This window comes from Mesoplodon bidens (genome assembly GCF_964165515.1).
Source record: "Mesoplodon bidens genome assembly, chromosome: 17".
In the NCBI taxonomy this organism is placed as follows: Eukaryota; Metazoa; Chordata; class Mammalia; order Artiodactyla; family Ziphiidae; genus Mesoplodon; species Mesoplodon bidens.
This window is the reverse complement of record NC_138174.1, coordinates 21,528,111-21,553,274: the sequence shown is the minus strand read 5'-3', so window position 1 is coordinate 21,553,274 and position 25,164 is coordinate 21,528,111. Positions and strand designations below refer to the sequence as shown.

At 40.6% G+C, this 25,164-nt stretch overlaps 1 protein-coding gene across 1 annotated transcript in view; it reads left to right on the top strand.

Annotated features, from left to right (window-relative positions):
• Positions 1-25,164, top strand: part of GTF2F2 (general transcription factor IIF subunit 2) — a 157,772-nt gene that overhangs the window by 4,648 nt on the left and 127,960 nt on the right. Inside the window, exons 2-4 of the mRNA XM_081214798.1 lie at positions 8,792-8,865; positions 18,276-18,294; positions 19,546-19,690. Coding sequence (XP_081070924.1) covers positions 8,792-8,865; positions 18,276-18,294; positions 19,546-19,690 — 238 coding nt within the window. The remainder of the gene's footprint in view (positions 1-8,791; positions 8,866-18,275; positions 18,295-19,545; positions 19,691-25,164) is intronic.

Below are 25,164 nucleotides of genomic sequence, written 5' to 3'. Positions count from 1 at the left end.
CTAGTAGTTGGGGAACTAGATACTTGATGACGCAAAGTTGGCAAACAAGCTTAGGGGAGTAACTACCGTATATATCACCTTAGCACCTTGGCTTCAAAGGCACTGTTGACCTTACAATTGACCTGTAGCTTGAGCGAGCGGATTGATTCATCCAACAAGCTTTCAGTGATCGCCAGTCGTTGTTGTAGGCTCTGAGTGTGTTATGGTGAGCAAGAACAGACATGGCCTGGGCTCTGTAAACTAGGATCTGTAGTCTGCTGCTGGAGAGAGACATCAGTCAAGTCCTAATGAAGACAGTTCCAAACAGATAAGGGCACTGAAGCAAGGAGTACTGTTTTGTGAGTGTGGACGGCAAAGGAACTTGACTTGGTCTGGGAGGTCAAGGGAGTTTCCCTGAGGAAATAATGTTTAAGTGAGTCATTTTCTGGTCTTGGGAAATCTGAGAAAACATCCCTGTACCCATTATCTTGTCTCTATCTCATTTTCTTTAATGAATGTGTAGACAGTGGAAACAACACAGATATCTCACAAGTGACATGTTGACAAGAGTGTTTTGTGGAGATTTACTAAGGATAGAATTCAGGTGCTCTCATCCAGAAACAAAGGTAATTATGTGTGGAGATGGTATGTTAATTAGCTTGACTAGTGTAATCATTTCACTGCATATATCAAGTCATCATGTTGTACACCTTAAAAATAAAATATAATGTTTTAATGAAAAATATCAGCTGTCCAGGGGCTTCCCTGGAGGCGCAGTGGCTAAGAATCTGCCTACCACTGCAGGGGACACGGGTTCCATCCCTGGTCTGGGAAGATCCCACATGCCACGGAGCAACTAAGCCCAGACACCACAACTACTGAGCCTGTGCTCTAGAGCCCACGCGCCACAACTACTGACCATGAGCCTAGGGCAACAAGAGAAGCCACCACAAGGAGAAGCCTGCACACCACAACAGAGTAGCCCCCGCTCGCCACAACTAGAGAAAGCCTGCATGCAGCAACGAAGACCCAATGCAGCCAAAGATAAATAAAATTAAATCTTAAAAAAAGAAAAAAAAACAATAAAAATAAAAATATCAGCTGTCCAAAAAAAAGTATTTTGGAGCCTTGAAACCATATTTACCATTATTTTTTCCTTTTCCTTCTACGTCTTTTTTCACAACTTAATGGGCCTGGGACTTCTGGGAAGCCCATTTCCGTAAGCTCTTGGTGTAGAAAGTTATATATGATTGACATAGTATCCTCATTGTATGCTGTTTTTCATTACAAGGGTGTAGTGTTTTGGCAACCTTTTGAATTAAATAAGCTGGTAGGGTTACCTGGGAACTTACTTTTTTCCTTTTTTTTGGCCGCATTGCCCCCAGCATGCCAGATCTTAGTTCCCTGACCAGGGACTGAACCCGTGCCCCCTGCAGTTGGAAGCGCAGAGTCTTAACCACTGGACCACCAGGGAAGTTCCATGGGAACTTACAGTTTTATTATAATAATGATGACAGTGCAGTATGAGTTCCAAACTTGTTTTTATCAATTAACTTCGGGGACGTAATCTTTTTTTAAGTTGACAATTGCTTGTATTAGATACAGTTATTGTACTGGATTTGATTCTTAAATTTGTTTTAGTATACGATACATACTTAGAACTATTGTCTTGTTGTTTGGTGGCTTAAATTGTAGTCTCCAGCAGTTTGATCGTAGAATCTTCTGACCTGGTTAATGTATTGAAGAACAGTGGTCTCATCAAGAGTTCCAGAACATTCTTTTTTTTTAAATTAATTATTTAGTTTTGGCTGCATTGGGTCTCCGTTGCTGCATGCAGGCTTTCTCTAGTTGTGGCAAGTGGGGGCTACTCTTCGTTGTGGTGCGTGGGCTTCTCACTGCGGTGGCTCCTGTTGTTGTGGAGCACAGGCTCTAGGCACGCGGGCTTCAGTAGTTGTGGCTCGCAGGCTCAGTAGTTGTGGCATGCAGGCTCAGTAGTTGTGGCTCGCAGGCTCTAGAGCACAGGCTCAGTAGTTGTGGCGCATGGGCTTAGTTGCTCCGTGGCATGTGGGATCTTCCTGGGCCAGGGATCGAACCTGTGTCCCCTGCATTGGCAGGTGGATTCTTAACCACTGCGCCACCAGGGAAGCCTCAAGAGCTCCAGAACATTCTTGTCTTCCCTTTATCTTAATAACATTTCAGGGAACCAGCAATGAGGGGACAGTGGCAGGTTGGAAAATGCTCCACTCTCCTATTGGTGTTTTCCTCTCTTCCGCCTTATTTTAAGGTAGATCTCTGAAATAAGGTTTCCCTTTGAGAATGCAGTGAGATTTATTAAAGTTAAATTCTGTATCCTGGATTTATCCTAATAACACCATCATTGTCATTACATTAACATTCCTTCAACAATATCCAGTCACTAAAGTAATAACTCTGTTCCTACGGTGCGCCAGGCTATTCTAGATGCTAGGGATGTGTCAGTAAACAAAACACACGAAATGTCTACCTCGAGCAGATGGCATTCTAATGGGGAGCGAGAATGGACAATAAACAGATACGTATATAGCAGGTGATAAGTGCTCTGAAGAAAAACAAGTCAAGGTAAAAGGTGTAGAAGGTAGCTGGGGATGCTATTTTAATAGCGTGGGGAAGGGCCTCACTGATAAGGTGGGCCTTGAGCAGAGACCTGAAGGAAGTTATGGGGATGCCCTTAAGATATCTGGAGGAAGAGCATTCCGGACAGAAGTAACAGCGAATCAAAGGCCCTCGGATGGGATGGTGTTGGCAACGTTCACAGATCTGTGTGATTAGAGTCGAGTGAGTGAACGCAGTAGGAGGGTCATGAATCCATAGATCCGTGAGGCCATGGATTGCAGAGGGCTGAATCACCCAAGACATTATAGAGGATTTTTACAGTGAGTGACATGGGAATCGAGTAGCCATAGAGAGGCAGCTTGGCATGCTGATTGTGGAGCTAGACTGCCTAGGTTAGAATCCTGGCTTCCCACCGCCAGTAATTGTGAGACTTTGGACAAATGATAACTTTATGGTGCCTTAGTTTCTTCATCTGCGAAATGGAATAATAATAGAGCTGTTATGAGGATTAAGTGAAGTAAAAATTTAAAGTGCTTAGAAACGTACCTGGCACGTGTTAAGCACTGTGTAGATGTCTGTTAAATAAATTGAAAGGCTTTGAGCAGAACAGTATCATGTGACTTAGGTTTTAATATGGTCACTCTGGCTGCTGTATTGAGACTAAAGTGTACATGGGCAAGAGTGGAAGCAAGGGAATCAGGAAGCTATTACAGTAAGAGATGGCTATTACAAGAGACGATGGTGACTTGGATTAGGCTGGTAACCCTGGAATTGGTGAGAAGGACATGGAGTCCGGATATAATTTGAAGGTGTTGCTGACAGGCTATGTCAGTTAATTGGATGTGGAATGTGAGAAAAAAGGAGCTATTCAGGGTAACTCCAGTTTCAGACTGAGTGCCTGGAAGGACGGAGTCGACTTTTACTGAGATAGGAAAATTGCAGGAGGAACAGGTTTATGAGGGAGAAATAAGAGTTCTGGTGTGGATATTTTGAGTTTGAAATGTCTAGTGAATATTCAGATGGAAAGTTTGAGTAGGCAGTTGGATATATAAGGTGGGATTTGGAGGGGAGAGCTATACATTTGGGAGTTGTCATTATACAGAGGGTATTTAAAGTCAAGAGATTGGATGAGATTACATAAGATTGAGTGTGGATGGAGAAGAGGAAAGGTCTGAGGACTGAAATCAGGGCCCTCTGAGGTTAAGAGGTCAGGAAGATGAGAATCTAGATGTGTGGAGACCAAAAAAGGAGAGTCCAGAGAAGTAGGAGGAAAATCAAGAGAGATTGGAGTGACTTGAAGCCAAGTAAAGAGTTTGAGGAAGGAGGAAGCAGTAAGTTCTCAAATATTGTCGATAGGTCGGCAAGACGAGGACTAAGCATTGGCTTGGCGACATGGCGAGCTTTTGTAACCATGGGAACCAGTTTCAGCAGAGTAGTAGAGGGGAAGCCTGTCTAGAGCAGAACAAAGTGGCAGAGGAGGAACTGTAGTCAGCCAGCAGAGATGGCTCTTCAAAGAGCTTTGCTGTATAGAGAGGCAGAGAGACAGGACAGTGGGTGGAAAGGATTAGAGAGCCTGCCCTTGCCAGGTGTGTGATCATGAGTCACTTTGCTAACCTCCCTGTGCCTCAGTTTCCTCATTTGTAAAATGGAGACAATAAAAGGATTGTGTGAGAGCTAAATGGTTAATATATTTAAAACATTTAAAACAGTGCTTGTCACTTCATGTATTAGTTATCTATTGCTATATAACATTATCGCCACAGACTTAGTAGCTTACAATAGTGTGCATTTATTATTTCATAGTTTCTGTGGATCTGGAGTCCTGGTGTGGCTTAGCTGCGTCCTCTGCTTCAGAGCCTCTCACAGGATGCAGTCAAGGTGTCAGCCAGGGCTGGACTCGCAGCTGAAGCTGTGCCTGTGGAAAGACTGTTTCCAAGGTTCCGTGGCTGGCAGAATTCAGTTCCTCTAAGGTTGTGGGACCGAGGGCCTAAATTCCTAGCTGACTGTTGGCTGGAGCCTGCCCTTAGTTTCCTGCCACATGGGCTTCGAAGCAAGACAGAGATCACAATCTGATGTAACCTAATCACAGAAGTAACATCCCATCCATCACCTTTGCCATATTGCATTGACCAGAAGGAAGTCACAGGCCCTGTTCTCACCCAGGGAGAGGCAGTTACACAAGGGTGCGAATATCAGGAGGTGGGGATCATTGGGGGCCATCTTAGAGTCTTCTGCCACATTTAGTAAGCGCTCTGAGTGTGAGCTATCACCGTCATCATTGTTACTGTGATGGGGGAATAATTACGTAAAGGGAGTGGAGGAAAGGGTAGAATTGAAAGAAAGATGTCCTTGATTAGACTACAGGGAAAAATTCAGTGCACACCTGGAGGGATTGGCCATACATGGTTCATCTGTTAAAAGGGGAAAGCAGGGCTTCCCTGATGGCACAGTGGTTGAGAGTCCGCCTGCCGATGCGGGGGACGCGGGTTCGTGCCCCGGTCTGGGAAGATCCCACATGCCGCGGAGCAGCTGGGCCCGTGAGCCATGGCCGCTGAGCCTGCGCGTCCGGAGCCTGTGCTCCACAACGGGAGAGGCCACAACTGTGAGAGGCCCGCGTACCGCAAAAAAAAATAAAATAAAAAAAAAGGGAGGGGGGAAAGCAGAGTAAAAGCCCCACGTGTGGCTAAGCGGTAGATTGATTGATTGACTTTTTGGCCAAGCGGTATGGCACGCAGGATCTTAGTTCTCGAGGCATGCGGGGTCGAACCCGCGCCCCGTGCAGTGGAATCTCGGAGACTTAACCACTGGACTGCCAGGGAAGTCCTAAGTGGTAGATTTGGAAGTATCCTTTTGATTGTTCATCTTTCCTCAGTGGAAGAGGAACGAAGAAGTGTTACATATTTGAGGAGTGAAGAGAACATGTGACCTGTCTGCAGTGGCTTTCCCACTGCAGGTGAGAATTGACCAGGGAGAGGGCGTTAAATTGCCTGGCATCTTGAAGGGCTTACTTGATGTTAGTAGCCGTGTATTTCAAGAGAGACCGTTGAGCATGATTGTTTTTCTTCAGCTGCTCAGGTGCAAGTGTGGAGGAAGAATAGCACGATCAAATAAATAGATAAATTAATTAATAAAATAAGTAGTCGTATAGCTTGGCTTTAATCAGGATTAGGTTCTTCCAGGCCAGTATGATGGAGGGAGTTAGGGGCAAGAGAATGGTTATAATGATGGGTTGTAAAGTGTAGCTCCGTTAAAGAGAGACGTGAGGACATAAGCAGACAGATATAGAGTCTATGATTTGAGGGATGGAAGAATTGTTGGAGTCGAAGTACTGAGGAAAGGGCCAGGAAGTTAGGAGGTGGTGGTCAGAATTGTTCCTTGAAATACAGTTTGCGGAAAGGGGTACTGTTACTGATAACGAGAAAGTCTTACAGTATCTAAATGTAGGGCTCGTTTGAATCAGTAACTTGGAATATGATGAAGAAAAGCCACCATCTTTCCCCTAAAGACTTTGTTAGGGAATACAGCTTGTGATCGCTTGGTAGAGTAGGCTGCTATCTGTAGAACAGAGTTTTCTCTTTGTGTTAGAGTAATTGACAAGAAGGTTCCCTGGGGCTAAAAATCCAAGGCAAGCTAGAAGCAAAGGCTTACTTGTTAGGCAGTATTTCAGGATTGAGGCCATGAGGTAATAATTTACATAGTTCAAGGATTCAGGGTTTTATTTGATGTTGTAACAGTATTTGTCCAGATCAGTTTCAGATCTTGTATTTAGTTCTGACAGGTAATGTTGACATTTGCTTCTTTGACTAACCAGTATCCTCTTGCTCTGACACTGTACCAGCACCCTGCGTCTACAGTATGTGCTGTAACAGCACTTACTTAGGGCTCCCTCTTTTCAGTTTCTGTGATTCTAATGGTGTTGACTGTCCCTCACCAGAGGTGTCATTGACTCAGGATGACAGTGCAAGGATCTCATCTGTGGGTTCAATTATAGGCCCAAGGAAGGACACATGACCTAGTCAGAGCCACGAGAGACAATTACAGTTTTGCTGGGGATTTGGGGAAAGAGAACTCTTGCTCTTCAGAAGCGGCTTCAGCCATCTTGCTACACAAGGGGGAAGGCTGTCAAAGAAGTGAGTCAGTGTGGTGAGAAGAGATGAGATGGTGAAAGAGGCCTGGTTCCATCATTTGAGCCCTTAATCAAGCCACTTTAAAACTACCTCTGGAATTTTTAGTTACTTTTGCCAATAAATCCTCTGTATGCCCAAGTGGGTTTTCTTCTCATTTGTAATCAAAGGAGACCTAATAGGTAGATACAGTTATCAGAAGGAGTGTGCCAAGTCCTCTAAGCATGCATAAATAAGTGGAGTGCAGTGTAGTTGAAACTTTAAGATGTGGAATCTTCAAAACCCCTTTTCCTTTAGGATCTTTTACATACTCTTATTTAGTTGTATAACAAAGAGAGCATCTGACCAATCTGGAGTCCTCTTGTGGCTGATACTATCTAACCATGTCATTTCAACCCCCTGAGCCTCGGTTTTCTTATCTACAGAATGAGGAAAGCGGTAGCAAATTTTGCAGGGTGATTGGGAGGATTAAATGGCATAGTGGGTGGAAAATGTGTAGCACTGTACCTGACACTGTTGGCTCCCTTCCCCTTCATCTTTTCTAGCATATTGTCTGACACAGTAGTTGTTCAGTATATTTCAGTGTAAAGAATGAACAAATACCATTAGGATCTTCTTTTATTCTTGAATTTTTACTATATCCAGACCACTGCTATTTGTTTGACTAATGGTCAAGTGGTTCTTTTTGCAAAAGAAATTGTGCTAGATAGAATTTTTTTTTTCCTTTGCAGCCTTAGAAGGTCTCTCTGACTCAGTTACACATTCATGTTCATTGTTATCATTCCAGGATTACTGTGGGAAATAATAATGACACCTGACACTCACTGAGTGCTTGTTTGTGTGAGGCATTATGCTTCATACTTTATATGTACATATAAAGTATGAAGCATACCTTAAAAGTATGTACTGATTCCCGAGTTCAGACTACTTGTTAGAAGAAATGAAATAAGGTCCATAGTAGACATTCAGCATATATTCCCTTAATCTTTTTGAGAATTAAAACCCTTCTGATTACATATATCTAATTTCAGACACAACACAGTTAAGAACATAGATGCTGGAACCACACTGCCTGGATTTGAATCCTGGCTCCTCATTTGCTAATTATATACCCTTGGCTAAATTTTATAATCCCTGGGTGCTCCAAATCATAATCTGGAAAATGGGGATATTCCCTGGTGGTACAGTGGTTAGGAATCTGCCTGCCAATGCAGGGGACACGGGTTCGAGCCCTGGTCCGGGAAGATTCCACATGCCATGAAGCAACTAAGCCCGTGCACCACAATGACTGAGCCTGTGCTCTAGAGCTCACGAGCCACAACTATTGAGCCCACGTGCTACAGCTACTGAAGCCAGCATGCCTAGAGCCTGTGCTCCGCAACAAGAAGCCACTGTAATGAGAAGCCCGCGCACCGCAAAGAAGAGTAACCCCCACTCACTGCACCTAGAGAAAGCCCACATGCAGCAACGAAGACCCAACGCAGCCAAAAATAAAATTAATTAATTAATTAAAAAAAATTCCCTGTAGAGATGTGAGGTATAAATGTATGAAAAGTGCATATAAGTGTCAGGAAAGTACTATTATATAACTGCTAGCTGTTATATTGAATAACTTCTTTTATTTCAGCAGATCCTTCATCATATTGGTCAGTTATAATCTTATACATAATAAATAAATGTAAAATATATAAAAATATAAAATATGACTTTTGAATCATCTTAAGCTCAGTAGTGTCTCTAAATAATATCATGTCAGAGTGTTACGCTCCTCCAAGAAGCCTCTTCTGTAGCCTTTCTCATCTCTGAACTTTTATTGGACTTACCTGGGAACATAAGTTAGCACTTCATATTGTTAAGTTATATGACCAGTTTTAGTTTTGTGTCATCAACTTGACTGACTTTAAACACTTTGAGAGCTAAAATCATTTATTACATATCTTAGTACCTCTTTAGTGCAAAACATATAATGAGAGCTTGCTACTTAATTAGCAATTATTACAGACAGAAAGTATATATAGAAGCCGTGTATCACTTTATGTTTAAAAAGATTTGTTAGCATCTAAAACATAGTATAATAGTGTCTCATTTTGTTTTAGGTTCCTAAATATTTGTCACAGCAATGGGCTAAAGCCCCTGGAAGAGGTGAAGTTGGGAAACTGCGGATTGCCAAGTAAGTTATTTATGAATTTTTGACATTTTATAAAACTTTTATGAATTTTTTTTACAAGTGCTTTTAAATGTAATTAGAGTTCTTTTTCAAACAGAGAATTTACCTGAAAAATAAGAAGTAATGAGCATGCCAAGGCTTGTCAAGAGATGATTAGGTGCCCTGTAAGGATTCGTGTGTACGCATGTGTACACACACACACACACACACATTCCTCTAATGAGAGGTGTAAATATCAAGTAAAATTTATTGGTAAAGCCTATTGGCAGTGAAGTAGCAGAGTATGTAGTTACCTCATCCATCTATCTGCTCCGCATCTTTGAGGAGGTACGCTTGAGTTGGGCATAACTGGATGCACCAAGTTAAGGGCTTCAGGAGAAGGATTTTTCCATTGTGCCACCGTACCTATTTATAGAGGCTTTGGAAGAGGGTAGGGAACATCTGGTAAACAATGTAAGAGTATTGTTTCCTGGTTGAGAAAATAACCTTGTTAGACAAGGAAGCCTCCATAGCTCAGCTGGTGTCAGCCATAGGCCTTGTGTTCCCCTCTTACTGTCCATTCATTCTTAATCCAGCTCTAATCAGATTTCCATGCCCACTACTGCATTCAGATGGCTCTTGTATACCACTAATATCCACCTCTTTATCACTGAGTTTTTGTTTCATAACAAACCACCCCAAAGTTTAGTGGCTTAGAACAAAACCATTTTATTAGCTTATAATTCTATGGGACCGTTCTAGACAGTTCTGGTTGAGGCTGACCTGGCTGGTCTTCCTGGCTAGAATGGCCTCATTTATGTGTCCGGTGGTTGGCTTGCTGTCAGCTGGGGCAGTTGCCACGTGTTTTTCACCTCCAGCGTGCTCCTTCACGTGGTGGTGAAGGAGTTCCTAGTAGCAAGAGAGAGGGAAGCCCCACTACACAAGCGCTTTGCAAGCTTGTGCTTGCATCATGTTTGCCAAATGTAAATGTAACTTGCAGTAGACTCTACCTCTTGATGGGATGTGAGGCAAATAATTTGTAGTCCTAAAATTTTTTTTTTTTTTTACAATCTACCACATCCACATTCTTTTTTTTTTTAAGTTTTAAAAAAAAATTATTTATTTTATTTTTGGCTGTGTTGGGTCTTCATTGCTGTGCGCGGGCTTTCTCTAGTTGCAGAGAGCAGGGGCTACTGTTCGCTGTGGTGAGCAGGCTTCTCATTGCATTGGCTTCTCTTGCTGTGGAGCACGGGCTCTAGGCACGCGGGCTTCAGTAGTTGTGGCACGTGGGCTAAGTTGTTGTGGCACTTGGACCTTAGAGCGCAGGCTCCGTAGTTGTGGCACACAGGCTTAGTTGCTCTGCGGCATGTGGGATCTTCCTGGACCAGGGCTCAAACCCACGTCCCCTGCGTTGGCAGGCGGATTCTTAACCCCTACGCCACCATGGAAGCCCCTACCACATCCACATTGTTAAATCTAAGAGTCAACCAACAGCTCTTCTCAATTGACCTTCAACAGAATTTGACATAGTTGATCACTTCTACCCTCAAACCCTTTTTTTTTCACCTCACTTTTGAGACGTCAGTCTCTTGCTGGCTCCTTCTCATCTTCTCAATTTCTAAATGTTATTTGGACACCCTCTGGGTTTTGTTCTTTGGAGGAGCAATCCTGTGTTCTTGGATGATGTCGTGTCTTTAAAGTAAGAAGCTTTGATACTTTCGTGGTTTATGCCCTAAATATCAATATTTTTGTTCTTTATCTTACTTGCATTTGTTTCAGACAAATCTTTTAATACTTCCTTTTGTTTTCACAAGATATTTATTGGAAATGGGCATGCTTTTATATCCAAAATTCTAATGTTAGGTAGAGAGAAGTAATATCTTCTTTTCTTAAGAAACAGCTACACATTTAATAGCAGAACTGGGCTTAAATTCAGTCCTTTGAGTAGTAAGAAAACTCCAGCAGGTTCCAGTGCCAGCTCCGTCACTTACTATCAGTGAGACTTTGGACAGATACTTAATCTTCTGAGTTTAGATTCGCTACCTTTCCCTACCATGAATATTGCATTCCTGAAAACCTCTGTGTAAAGAAAATACCTAGTTGAGGAATGTAAAATCTTTTGGTTTGGGGAGGAGGGAGCTGGTATGGGAAACAGAGTTAAAGGAGCCAAGCTCTAGGGAAACCTATGTAAGCCCTAAGTACTGCTTTCATCCCTAAGGTGAATATTAAAGATAGCATGCTGAATAAACAGTAATGGGTGTGCTGTGATCACCTTTTCTTGATCACCCTTTGTTTGGAAGAAAATTTCAAGCTTGTCCTTAGTTTAAAGCAGATGTTTTACATAGTTACATCTAATATGCACAGGGAGGCCGTATCCCTAGGTCATGACCAGTTTACATGTCTTACAGCGCTGGTTTACATATCTTTCCTGTGTAATTATTAATAGTGTCTCCTCTTTCACTCTCCAGAGTGTCCTGGTTTTGGCAATAAACTGTATGTTTGCCCTTAATATTAACAGATGTGTGTATGTGTATTTTATACGTAAATTAAAAATCTAGCAGATTTTCCACCTAACATGAAATATAATCTTGCCGTGTAGAAGAGCTAGATGCTTTTAATGGTGGGAACAGATTTTTAGCAGTTGCTATCCTAAGATTGCTATGGAAATGCTTGAAACCAGCTTGTTCTGGAGTAGGTCTACTGGCTATCTTATTTATGTTTCTAATTTACTTAGTTTTCATTCTTCTTTACTGATTACTAGATTCACTATTAAACAAGTGTAGGATGAGCAAGGAATGGCTTAGCAGTGCCTGTGACTAGGTTATCGATACTTTAATTTCAGCTAAATATGACTCATCAAGGTTTTGTGGCTATAAACAAAAGGCTCCATTAATAGATGATCGTTGTTTAGAATGAAGTGGGATGCTAACCCCACTCTTCTTTGCCAGTGAGCTTCCAGAGCAAACTTTGTGTTCAGTTTTTAGTGCTGCACTTAGAGACATGGACAAATAAGTTCATTCAGTGGAGTGAGACTAGGACAATGAGAAAACTAAAATCAATTTCCTGTGAGGAACCATCGTTTGAAGGCACAATGGCTGTTTAAGAGAAGACTTAGGGCAAACCAGTGAAACTGTCTTCAAATATTTTTAAAGACTAGAAGATGTATGATCAACTATTGATCCTTAGAGGCAGATTAACCATTTGGTGGGTTATCTGTGTGGTTGAAAAAACTTACGTTTGGGTAAAAAATGAAAAATAGCTAAGGTTTTAAAAAGGCAGTGTGGTATACCGATAATGAGTATGGACTCAGGAGTCAGTCACCTCTGGGCTTTATCCGGGCCTTGTCATTTACCAGCTATGTGACTTTGGGGAAGTTGCTTATTACCCTCTCTGTTTCCTCATCTGTGAAAAGGAGATGGTATTAATACCTCATAGGTTAAGTGCATGTAAAATACTCTGTAAGTGTTCACCTGCTGTCATGCCCCACATACCACAAAGTACAGGCAGTAGACCCTGCATCATGCCTGGCACCTCCCCTCCCCGTCAGCTCTCCCAGAGTTAAGCAGCAGCACCAGCTTGCTGTGCAGTAGGCCAGAAGCTAGGAAGAAATACATGGTGTGGACGTTGATTCCAGCAGAGACGGGCACTGTGGAGTAAAGGAATCAAGAGAGGCAGAGGGGAGGGGGAACACATGCCGCTGGGAACACATGCAGCTCTTCCCAAATTTGGTTCTTTTAATACCTGAAAAAGGGAGAGTCCAGAATAAAATGAGAGTAACAGCTTCTTTCAACAGTTGGTAACATTTGGGCCATTTTCGTCAAGCAATTCATGCCATGTCCCTAAATCACTGTACTTGGACTATTCTTATACCTTTGGACATCTGATGTGTACTGCATTTTAATTGGTTTATAGTTTTGCTTTAGTTTGTTTAATTTTAAAATCAGCCTTTCTACATTACCATCCTGCCTCAGAAAGCTTCAGTTTTCAAAATGTTTGATACATGTCATATTTTACTGACAGTCATACAGTTTGTACTAATACGGCTTCTTTCAGAGACGTTTAATTTCTAGTTTTATTTCTAAACACACTTAACTTCTGAGGTCATATCGGGGCCCACTAATAATAGAAAATGCGCAAATAAAAAAATCAGTGAGGGCTTCCCTGGTGGCGCAGTGGTTGGGAGTCCGCCTGCCGATGCAGGGGACACGGGTTCATGCCCTGGTCTGGGAAGATCCCACATGCCGCAGAGCGGTTAGGCCCGTGGGCCATGGCCGCTGGGCCTGCGCGTCCAGAGCCTGTGCTCCCCAATGGGAGAGGCCACAACAATGAGAGGCCCACGTACCGCAAAAAAAAAAAAAAAAAAAAAAGTGAGATAATTTTTTGTTATAAAAACTGACTAAGTTTAGAACAGTGTTATACTGTTGATAGGAGTTTAAATCAGTACAAACTTTCTGAAGGGCAGTCTGGCAAAACATATATGTATATGAATGCACATATATACATACACACATATACGTATATATACGTATATAATACACACACACAGGCACAGATACACACTGCTGATCAAAACAAAGTAGAATAATAATCCCACTGTTTCCTCTGCCGGTTAGCTCACAGTGCAAGCATTATATTCAGTTCTTGGTGCTGCCCTTACAGAAAGACACTGAGAGACTCAATTTGTCATCATTTATTCTGATGTTCAAATTGTCCAAAGTTGAGCCAATGGAAGCTCCTTCTAGCTGGCACTCGTGATCTTTGTTTTCATTATTGTGGTAAAGAATACATATAAAATTTACCACCTTAACCATTTTTAAGTGTACAGTTCAATAGTGTAAGTCCCATAGACTTTGGGCATGTCTTCATCATTCTTTGAGCACTTACTTTTTGTTAAGGAAAGATGTTTTAGACTCATCTTGTACATTTCTGTCTGAGCCCTGGAGTCAGTCATTTCTCCAAAGAGCCTTGGTTTCCTCTAGAGGAAAATGGGATTTGGAAACTAAGCTCTGGACACCACAGGTGCTCATGGCTGCTCCCAGACCCTCTAAGTGGGTGTATATGAACACACACCTACCTCTAGGTCTACATTTATTTTTATATTTACATGTGTTGAAAATCATGAATTTATACCAATACCCAGTTCTAGTTCAGCACTACAGGGTGTGTTCTAGTTTCCTCCCTTTTCATATTTGTACCTCTTTCTGAAAGTGAGAAACCTGGTTCCTGTTATTCTTAATATATTCACTTATTTGTTCAGGCCCTTGTTCTTACTTGTTCAGAGTCCCCCACTTCTCCCCGCATTGGTGATTGCCCTCCTCACCCTTCTTGCGCTATAGCAATCCTTGTTAGGCTGTTGTTAACCTTTGCTGCCCTCCACAGGGATGCTCTCTCTCCTCAGCCCTTCTAGGCTTCCACCCCCTGTTCTGAGGCTGCCCTCTCCTCAAAGCCATGCCTCCTTACCCCACTAGGGCTCCAACAGCCTGTTTCAGGCTCTCCTTCCATGTGGATGCCCTCGCCCCACTAGGCTCTGACCCATTTCTTGTTGAGCTGTTCCGTTATGGGGTGCCCTCCTTTACCCCACTGGGCTCTGGCACCTTGCCCCAGCCTGCCCTCTCCACCCCAGGCACTTCCTTTCCACCTGGGCTATGATTACTCTGCTCAACCCACTCTGCAGATGCCTACCTTGCTTGGCCTCCCCTAATGGTTTTTGAGCTATATTGTTCAAGAAGGGGACATATGAATAGGAATTCAAAGTGAAACAAAACAAAAACCACAAAAAATCCTGTGGAGCACAGGGTTATTATTATTATTATTTGGTTGGTTTTCTTATCCTGAAGAAGCAGGTGATTTATGGGTTATCAGTGATTAGTGAAAAGTCTGGCCCCATTGGTGTCAAATCTAAGATGTCTTTTAAAAGTGTAAGAAAAAGGAAAGACATTAATGTTTTTAAAAAAGGCAAGAGGAGCGAGGTTGGAGTCTAAAGAAGTATCTGTGGAGTATTGAGAAACAGACTCAGAGTAACGAGAAACATTATGAGACTTTCAGTGAAAGGGTGGGCCAGGTGTTTACCTCATCCATTTCTGAAGATATTACTGTGTTTTACCATAGTGGATGTTCATAACTTTGACCACAGATCATCATGGAAAGGGTATATTTTAGTTATAATGTAGAATGACAAAAGGTCATGTATACTTCATACATTCATATACCAAGACAAAGCAATACATAATCCTTGTAAAATAAATTTTAAGTTTTCAAGGGTTAATATTTATTTTAGAAAATTAACTCATCCACAGTTGATCAATCTCTTATCATTCCAACTAAGGTGCTATTATAATATATACAGTTGTCCCTTGAACAATAAGAGTTTGAACTGCACAGGTCCACTGATTACATGGGTTTTTTTCAGTCAGTATATGCTACAGTACCACACGGTGTGCTGTTGGTTGAATCCATGGACGTGGAACCGTGAACACAGAGGGTGTCGTCCACCCTAACCCCTGCATTGTTCAAGGGTCAACTGTATATGAAAAGGAAATTGACCTCCCCTCCTGTGTTCCCTAATTGCAGCTGGGTGATTTCTAGTCACTGACGGGAAATGGCAGCATGATCTTTAATCCATCCTTTTTCCTTTGCTGCCCACTTTCAGTCATTTCCTCTTCTATCGGTTTTGCCACGCACTCCTCCTTGCATTCTACAGCTGTCTGGTTCAGGCCTTCATTACTTTTTATATGCATTTCTGCATTAGCCTCAGTTCAATTCAGTAAACATTACGTGAGTGCCTTCTGTGTCTTTACCTTTGCTTTGCCTACAGTGCCTCTCTCTTAGGGTAGCTAAATTAGCTTCCTCTAGAAGGAAAGTTCTGGAGAGATAGGGAAGGGTCTGTAGTGAATTCAGTGCCTGACTGTGCACGTTGCGGGGATTGTTGTCATGCTGGATTGGGAGCACATTGTTGCCAGATCTTCCGGTCTTGTAAGAGAAGCTGGAAATTCATTATTCTTATGTGAAATCTTAAACTTTTTTCACCTCTGTTCTAGGTACTTCCCCAACAAAAAGAAGATTGACATTGTATTTTAATGTATGAAAGACTGGGAATTCCTACAGTAAACAAATCTCTGTAAGAATCTGGAATCCTTAGTCTGGCCTAAAAGGCTCTTTACCACTTGACTCCAGCCTACCGTTCACTGATGTTAGAAAGAATATGCTGGATACTTTCTCATTTCTGGTGTTTAGTTGGATTCTTCTCTTAGCCTGGAATGGCCGCTTGTTGTCGATCTCATCCCCTACTCAGTTCATCTTTTCCTAGCTTTCATATCTGCATTTCTATGACAGTTTGTTGTACCTCTGTCTTGAAGTTACTGTCCTGTTTGTAGTTGTTCATGGATTGGAGCTGTCTTTTTTTCATTAGACTGGGACCTTCTTGAGGATAAAGACCTATACTCATACTATGCGATGCACTTGTCACAGTGCCTAGTGGATGTATCGCAGACACTTAATGACAGTGAATGACTGAACCACTGAAGGAAGACAGGTTGGAACTCAGCCGGGGTGTTATGGAGAAATAGTAGTTTTCTAACTGGTCTTCATATCCATTCTATGTATATTTTCTGATGTCAGTTTCTTGGAACATGTCTTTGTACTTGTTATACTTTTGTTCAAACAATGCTTGTAGCTCTCCATTGCCTAAAGAGTGAAGTCCATGCTCTGTGCTGTGATATTCAAGATCTTATACGGTCTGGCCCCATTTCTCCTTTACAGTTCATCTCCTACCATTCTTTATTTTGTACTTTCCCTCCCAGCCAAATCTGATCACATTTTCCTGGCTTTGCTTTACTTTTCTTTTTTCGGCCCTGTCACACAGCATGCAGGATCTTAGTTCCCCCGACCTGGGATCAAACCTGCGCCCCCCTGCAGTGGAAGTGCAGAGTCTTAACCACTTGACCGCCAGGAAAGTCGCACTTAGCTATTTACCTTTTTTTTTTTTAAACATCTTTATTGGAGTATAATTGCTTTACAATGGTGTGTTAGTTTCTGCGTTATAACAAAGTGAATCAGTTATACATATACATATGTTCCCATATCTCTTCCCTCTTGTGTCTCCCTCCCTCCGACCCTCCCTATCCCACCCCTCTAGGTGGTCACAAAGCACAGAGCTGATCTCCCTGTGCTATGCAGCTGCTTCCCACTAGCTATCTATTTTACGTTTGATACTATAGCTCAAAAGCTGCCTCTTGTTGAGCCAATCCTTAACTCTTAAAATGGAAGAAGTGGTGTCCTCCTACCTAATCCTAGCACATTGTGGCTCTCTTAACTAAAATTAAAATTTATCTCACCTTATAGTTATGGATTTAGCTTTTATATCTTCTGCTGGCTGGGGATAGGGGCCTTCCACTCAGTACTTTGCAGGTATTTAATACATGTTTTTTTTTAATTAGGCTATTATTAGGGTGTACATTGATCCCATATTTATAAAAAAAAGGAAAAGAACAAAATTTTAAAATGTAATTCAAATAAATAAAAAATCGTATGGAAGGATATTTACTGTAGATAACAGATGTTAACAGTAGAATCTTGGCTAATTTAAAACTTTTGGCTTGTCTGTAATAAAATTATTTCTACATGGGCATATATTATTTTTATAGCAGAGAAAATTGCTTGTAATTTAAAAATTTTTCATCTTTAAGATTTTGTTAGGTAAGTGAAACTTCTTCAGCTAGACAAAATAAATAGTAAAATTTGTTGAAGTTCTATATATCTGGTATTAAATACGCCATTCACATGCTGCTGGATACTAAAAATACTCAGAGGGCTACCCTGGTGGCACAGTGGTTAAGAATCCGCCTGCGAATGCAGGGGACACGGGTTCGAGCCCTGGTCCGGGAAGATCCCACATGCTGTGGAGCAGCTAAGCCCGTGCGCCGCAACTCCTGAGCCTGTGCTCTAGAGCCCACGAGCCACAACTACTGAAGCCTGCGCGCCTAGAGCCATGCTCCGCAACAAGAGAAGCCACCGCAATGAGAAGCCCGCACACCGCAACGAAGAGTAGCCCCCGCTTGCCGCAACTAGAGAAAGCCCGTGCACAGCAACGAAGACCCAATGCAGCTAAAAATAATAAATTAAAATACTCAGAAATTAAAATAAGAATTGTAATAAGATCATTATTTGGATAAAATATTATTAGGTCAGGTTGTAATAGTGTTAAGAGACACAAACTCATAATATCTAAAATACTCATGTGGGATTAATGTGTATTTGTTTTTCCTATAGGATTACAAATAGAATAGTTTAGGAGAGCCAAGGATAAATATTAGTTAATCTCTGTAAATGTAATATTTTTATGTAAATATGTAGTATTATTTCTTTTAGTTCTTAGCTTACATTTGAAAAAAATATGAAATTAAATAATTGAAATTTTTTTCTTTCCTCTCTTTCAGAAATCAAGGAAGGACCGAGGTAAGATTATTTCTATGGAAATTTTATTTAAAACATTAGATTATTTTACTATGCATTAGTAATAGTAAAGAGAGGGTAGTGTTTACATTCTGGAAAACTCCACATCAAACTGGTGGCTGGTCAGGAACACGTACTAGTATAAATGCCACTCTTGTGTGAATGAATAGGCTCCTTTTTAGTTGTTCATGCTTAGCATTTTTCTACTTTGACCTAAATATCCCCTCTCTTGGTACTATGAAAATTAGTATTGTTTCAGTAATACTTTAAACATTATTTCAGTGTGGCAAATGCATTTGATTTGGATTTTTGAAGGCTTTAGATTTTGACCCATTAAGTCCAGGACATAATTTGCAGTACCTGTCGCATAGTAGAGAGATATTTAAATAATACTTCATAATCTTTCTACGTGGTTAAGAGATCAGTTTGTTAAGTTTATAAATCCCTTTAATGTAAAATTTGGGCAGATATGGTAAAAATCATTTTGAAAGAACACCTACTGTGTCTTTTTATTCTAAACCTCAATATTGAGTTATCCTTATGAATATTTAGTTGTATTGAAATATTCAAAAGTAAAACAGCACCATGTACTCATACAGTTACTGGATCTAAAAAGAAAGACATCTCCTGCTTATGGGAATGTTTAAGCTTCCTGAGTAAATAGCTCACTTCCCCCTGCTTCAAGTACAGTCGCTTTCTTAATACTTTTAAAATGTTCAGTCATTCAGCAAATACTGTTTTCCTTCTGTGTGCCAGGCATTTTGCTAGGAGATGGATGGATGAATGGATGAATGGACGGATAGATCTGTCTGTCTATCTATCTGTCTGTCTGTCTATCTATCTATCTATCTGTCAGTCTATCCATCCATCCATCCATCCACCTAATACTTATCTAATTTATTTAGGGGTATAAATATAACAAGACATGGTTTCTTCCTTGACCTCAGACACCTTAGGGAAAAAAATTTAGTTCTATTTTATAAATAGAAGTTTTTCAGCCATAGACCAGAGAAAACATTTGAAAGCTGTCTGTATAATGGTAGATTAGCCCCATTATTCTGACAAATGGGGATAGATTCTCTTATTAGGACTAATTATTAAAGATTTTTTGATAAAGTTTTTAAAAAATGCTTAATAAAATGACTGGAAAAGATTCACATTAAAAAAAGTATTTGATTTATAGTTAGAATTTCTGTACAGATACTTTGAATACAAAAGTCTATTGTAATAAACTCTGGTTAATGTGTCTACTAGGTGTCATTTACTTTGAATGAGGATCTTGCAAATATTCATGATATTGGCGGAAAACCAGCTTCAGTCAGTGCTCCTAGAGAACATCCATTTGTCTTGCAAAGTGTTGGAGGACAGACATTAACGGTGTTTACTGAGAGCTCGTCAGGTGAGTGGGAATAGAATTATTTAAATGCAATTCCCGTACATGTTGTGTAGATTTTCTCTCTCAGCGCGTACTCTAAGGTCATCACCAGGGCTGCTCCACCTATTGTGCTTTCTACCTCTTATTCATATCATACTACTTCTCTGCTCTAAATGCTTTCCTGTGATTGGTGAAATTTTGGCTGTTCCTGGACAGGTTTAATTTGCATTTGGGGCATGAAGAAATAGCACAAAGCAGATGGAAGAATGTGGTGCATCAAGCTGTCTTCTAGGATGTTGAGGAAACAGTGTTATGAGTTTTGCCAAGATCAGGTCATCCTTGCCTGTTTTGGTAAATTAATATTCAGTAACTATAAGTTGTGTCTTAAAAGATACTGCTTAATATTAGGGAATATTTAGTCAAAATAGAGGGAATATTTTGGCTCTTGTATGCTTTCTATACTTTTTAATGCATGGGGATTAATTTCTTTTAATTGGTATCAACTTCTAAGAAACTGTGTATAGTTTTTAATTTTGTGTGTTTGCTCTCAAATGTTTTAACAGTTCAATAAATCAGAGCAGGTGTTTCAGTTTGTGAATTAAATATAAAGGGATGGGCTTCCCTGGTGGCGCAGTGGTTGAGAGTCCACCTGCTGATGCAGGGGACACGGGTTCGTGCCCCCGTCCGGGAAGATCCCACATGCCACGGAGCGGCTGGGCCCGTGAGCCATGGCCGCTGAGCCTGCACGTCCAGAACCTGTGCTCCGCAACTATGGGAGAGGCCACAACAGTGAGAGGCCCGCGTACTACAAAAAAATAAATAAATAAAAATTAAAAAATATATATATATATATATAAAGGGAACTTTTTTTGTGGCATATGTAAGAGTATATGTTTATTTTCATTGTTTCTTGGTTTTTAAGCTTCACTGAATTTAGCATATTACTAGTAAGGCAGCAGGCCACCTCACTTTAACAGAACTAATTTCGCTTACCTGATTCAGAAAGTTTATTGGTTGTTTAAAAGAAAAACATCCATGGTTTTGTTGTATTTTCATTAAACATTACAAAGAAAGCTGTAAGATTGAGGACACAGGGAGGGGGAAGGGTAAGCTGGGATGAAGTGAGAGAGTGGCATGGACTTATATACACTACCAAATGTAAAATAGATAGCTAGTGGGAAGCAGCTGCATAGCACAGGGAGATCAGCTGGGTGCTTTGTGACCACCTAGAGGGGTAGGATAGGGCGGGTGGGAGGGAGACGCAAGAGGGAGGAGATATGGGAACATATGTATATGTATAACTGATTCACTTTGTTATAAAGCAGAAACTAACACACCATTGGAAAGCAATTGTACTCCGATAAGATGTTAAAAAAAAAAGAAAGCTGTAAGAAATTATAATATGTTAAGAACATTATTGTTTAAATAGAATATATAGTCGATCCTTGAAAAATGGGAAGGTTAAGGGCAGCAACCCTCACAGAGTTGAAAATGCACATGTAATTCACAGTGGGCTCTGTGTATCCAAGGTTCCTCCATATCTGTCGTTCTGTGTGCTCAAATTTAGCAACTGTAGGTTGTGTAGCACTGTAGTATTTACCATTGAGAAAAATCCACATATAAGTAGACCTGTGCAGTTCAAACCCATGTTGTTCAGGCATCACCTGTACTCAGATAACATTTTTGTGGTGTCTTGGATTGCCAATAGCTGCATAAATTGATGTCAAAAAAATTGGTCTTTTTTTTTTCCCCTGGGACGTAGAATTTAAAAAATGGTAAGGTAAAAGATTTGTATCATTACATTCTTCTGTTACCATAATAATTTGTAGTGTAGTATTACGGGAAGTAGAAAATGTTAAACATATGCATTTTCTCCTGGAGAAGATTCAACCATTCAACAAATATCTATTGTATGCTACATTGTGCAGGGCATAGCATAGGCACATCCAAGGAATCTGAATTAGTCTTGCAACTGATGGGATTTAATAAGACCTATTGAACCTGTGAGGTTTTCTCTACTTTTGTGGTTGTCCCTGGAGTAGAAGAAGTGTTGGCACCAAGATGATAAAAAGGAAGCAGTCTGGAAAAAAGCTTGAGGTAGGGAAACTTGAACTTCCTTGGTAGAAAAAGGTACCCTGTTTCAGATTTTTTAACCTCTTATCAAGTTGTTAATTTTTCCAAAGCATGATTCATTGCTGGTACGTATGCAGAAGACAGTGGTTTAGAAGGCTAAGGTTTGTTATCCTCAAAATTAATCTTTCATTTTTAATCTCATAAATCCTTTAGTTAGCGTTGTGATCTTTTTGAACGTTTTGTGTTCACATTTCTGGTTACAGTGTACTCCAAAGTGAACATGGTATTATAAGGATTATCTTGCCAGGAATATGGAAAAAGATGAAGATTGTCATCCTTCTTCTGGAGTTTGTACAATATGTTCTTGCTTTGTAGAACTGTGATAATACAAGTGCAGGTCTAAGTTGCTGTTAGATGGTGCACACTTTAAGGGAGGTCTTTGCTGCCTAATCTCAGTCATTTCTGTTTCATGTCATTGTTCCTTAACTCTCTTTGCACCTTTTTATGCCTTAATTTCCTTATTTATGAAATACAGATAATAGTTATTTACATTAGTGCATAAATATGAATATATTTAAAACACTTCGAATAATACTTGGTATATAGTACATGCTCAGTAACTATTAGCTGTTATTACTATTATTAATATTAGATTTTACTTTTAAACACTTTAGGTTTCAAATATATTTTAAGGTGTGTGCATGCATTTTACCTATATCTGGGTGTATATCACTTGATAAAATTTAACCAGAAGAGATTTTTACGTTCAGTGTTTTTAATTGCCTGGAGGACCAAGAGAAAAGCTCTAGAATTGTTAACAGTTCATTTCCTTTTCTGAGCCTGGTGTCATTTGCTATTTCTACTCATTAAGGTATCAGTTCTACAACTGGGTTCCTTGGCTCTCTAGGAAGTCATAAATAGACAACAGGGGCTCTGTGACTGCTGTGACATGTTTAAAATGCTAGCTAAGTGTGTATATCTGCATGTTTTTCTGCAGGACAGGACCCTAGCTTTCATTGGGGTCTCAGGGGGATCTGGGACCCAAAAAAGCTAAAGAGCCACCACTCAGTATTAGCTTGGTTTGTCATGAACCTGCCAAAGTGTTAAGTAACTGAGTCATTTTACAATGAGCAAGCCATTTATTTTACATTGAAATATACATGGAGGCACACATTATCCTGAATATTTTTCCATTATTCTCTCAAGCATAGAACTGTACCTTCTTATTAAAAAAAAATGCTTTTCTGGGCTCTTTATTTCTTTTTACTAGTGCCCAGGTCTATAAAACAGAATTTTATAAGAAAAGATTAGACCTTCACTTAAGTTCAGTGTGTTGAGTTTAATTTCAATAGCTTTATTTTCTCAGTTAACATACTTTTGTTGGTTTTTGAGAGACCTCTTTTGAGCCAGTTTTTCTAATGGTTGAATTCTACATATTTGAGTGTCTTTGGGGTGATGGGGTTAGAGGGGCCTGATGATATGTTTTACAATGCTTTCTCCTTAATTAAAACAATCTGCATTTTATGAGCATTTGATGAACACAATTCATTTGTTTCTAGTTGAGCATTCCTATCTCAGAGAATGGGTTTCATCTTTAAGGGCCATTTGGATTAGCCCTTCTTCCACCTCCAGATTTCTCCGTGAAATTCCAGATAATCTATTTTCTCTATTAAATATTTCCATGGGGATCTCTATTAGCTTATCTCTCTACCCTCATCTACATGGAAAAGCCTCATGTGTTTGGCCTTTTTTTTTCCCCCCCTTGGGTCTTCAGTTTAGTATTTTTATCTCCTATTTTCTGGAACCAGATAACTTCTGTTTCTTTTGTCCTTTGTACCATTACCTTTGCTCAAACTTATGTTTTCATTTTACAATTGCCAATTCTAGACTAAAAGTTGTTCAACAGATATTTTTGATGCTAGGCTCTACGCTAGAATAAGACTCGACCCCTGTCCAGTTGGGCAACTGATATGTGAAAAAATAATTGCTGCAGAAAGTGCTCTGTTAGAGTTATGTACAAAAAAGAGTATGTACTTTGCCTGAAGGAACTGGGAGAAGCTTCAAAAGTGGAGAAAATATTTGAGCTGGACCTCAAATATATGAATAAATGAACATCAATAGGAGGGAAGAAAGTGAAGATAAAATTTATTTCTCTCACCTTCAAGTATCCTGTTCTTCACTTAGCTTTCTGCTACCTGTCATACTCTGTCATCATCTAAAATCCGTTCAATGGTCCTGGTTAGATCAAAGCAAAAAAGCTCAGTTGTGGATTTCATAGTCTAGTTAAGAGATGAAAATCTTTGTACTGGTACAGTGGCAGTGGAAAAGAGGGCTCCTGTTCTAGAGATATTAGAGGAAATTTGACAGCTTTTGGTGATGAATTGACTGGGCAGGGACTGGAAGAGTGAGAAGTCTAGGATGGTTTCCAGGCTTCTTTGACTTGAGAATCTGGTTGAATGGTGAGACCATTATTGAGTTAGAAAGTATTGGAAGAAATGGGCAGGCTTAGAGCTGATAGAGACAAGGTGACTTTTTTGCTCTAAGTTTTCATTATCTTTTTTTAAAAATTTATTTTATTTATTTATTTATTTTTGGCTGCATTGGGTCTTCGTTGCTGCATGTGGGCTTTCTCTAGTTGCGGTGAGCAGGGGCTACTCTTCGTTGCGGTGTGCGGGCTTCTCATTGCGGTGGCTCTTGTTGTTGTGGAGCATGGGCTCTAGGCGCACGGGCTTCAGGAGTTGTGGCTTTCAGGCTCAGTAGTTGTGGCTCATGGGCTCTAGAGCACAGGCTCAGTAGTTGTAGCACACGGGCTTCGTTGCTCCACGGCATGTGGGACATTCCCGGACCAGGGCTCGAACCCGTGTCCCCTGCATTGGCAGGCGGATTCTTAACCACTGCACCACCAGAGAAGCCCCAGTTTTCATTATCTTTGACCCCTTTTTAGCAGCTCGTTAATTCAAAAAGTTGGTATTTGTACCTAGTTTTTGCAAGCCCTCTTTTACTTAGGCCTGCAATACTTCAGTGAGCAAAATCTCAGCTTTCATGGTGCTTACATTTTAGTAAGAGGAGACAGCAACAAACAGTAAACATAATAAGTAAATTGTGTTGCAGCCTAGAAGGTGGTAAGTTCTCTGGGAAAAAAGCAGGAAGTGGGATCAGGAGTACTAGGTTGAGGGTGGGGCTTCAAACTTTAAATAGTGTGGTCAGAGGTGGGTCCATTGAGAAGGTGGGATTTGAACTAAATCTTGAAAGAGGCAAAGTGTAGCCTTGTGGAGTTAGTTATCCAGCTAGGAGTTTTCAAGGCAGAGGGAACACCTTTGCAAGGTGGGAGCAAGCCTGGAATGTTCTAGGAGAAGCAAGGAAGTCAGTGTGGGCAGAATTGATGGGCAGGGGGAAGAGGCCATTAGGCTGGAGAGGAAGGGTGT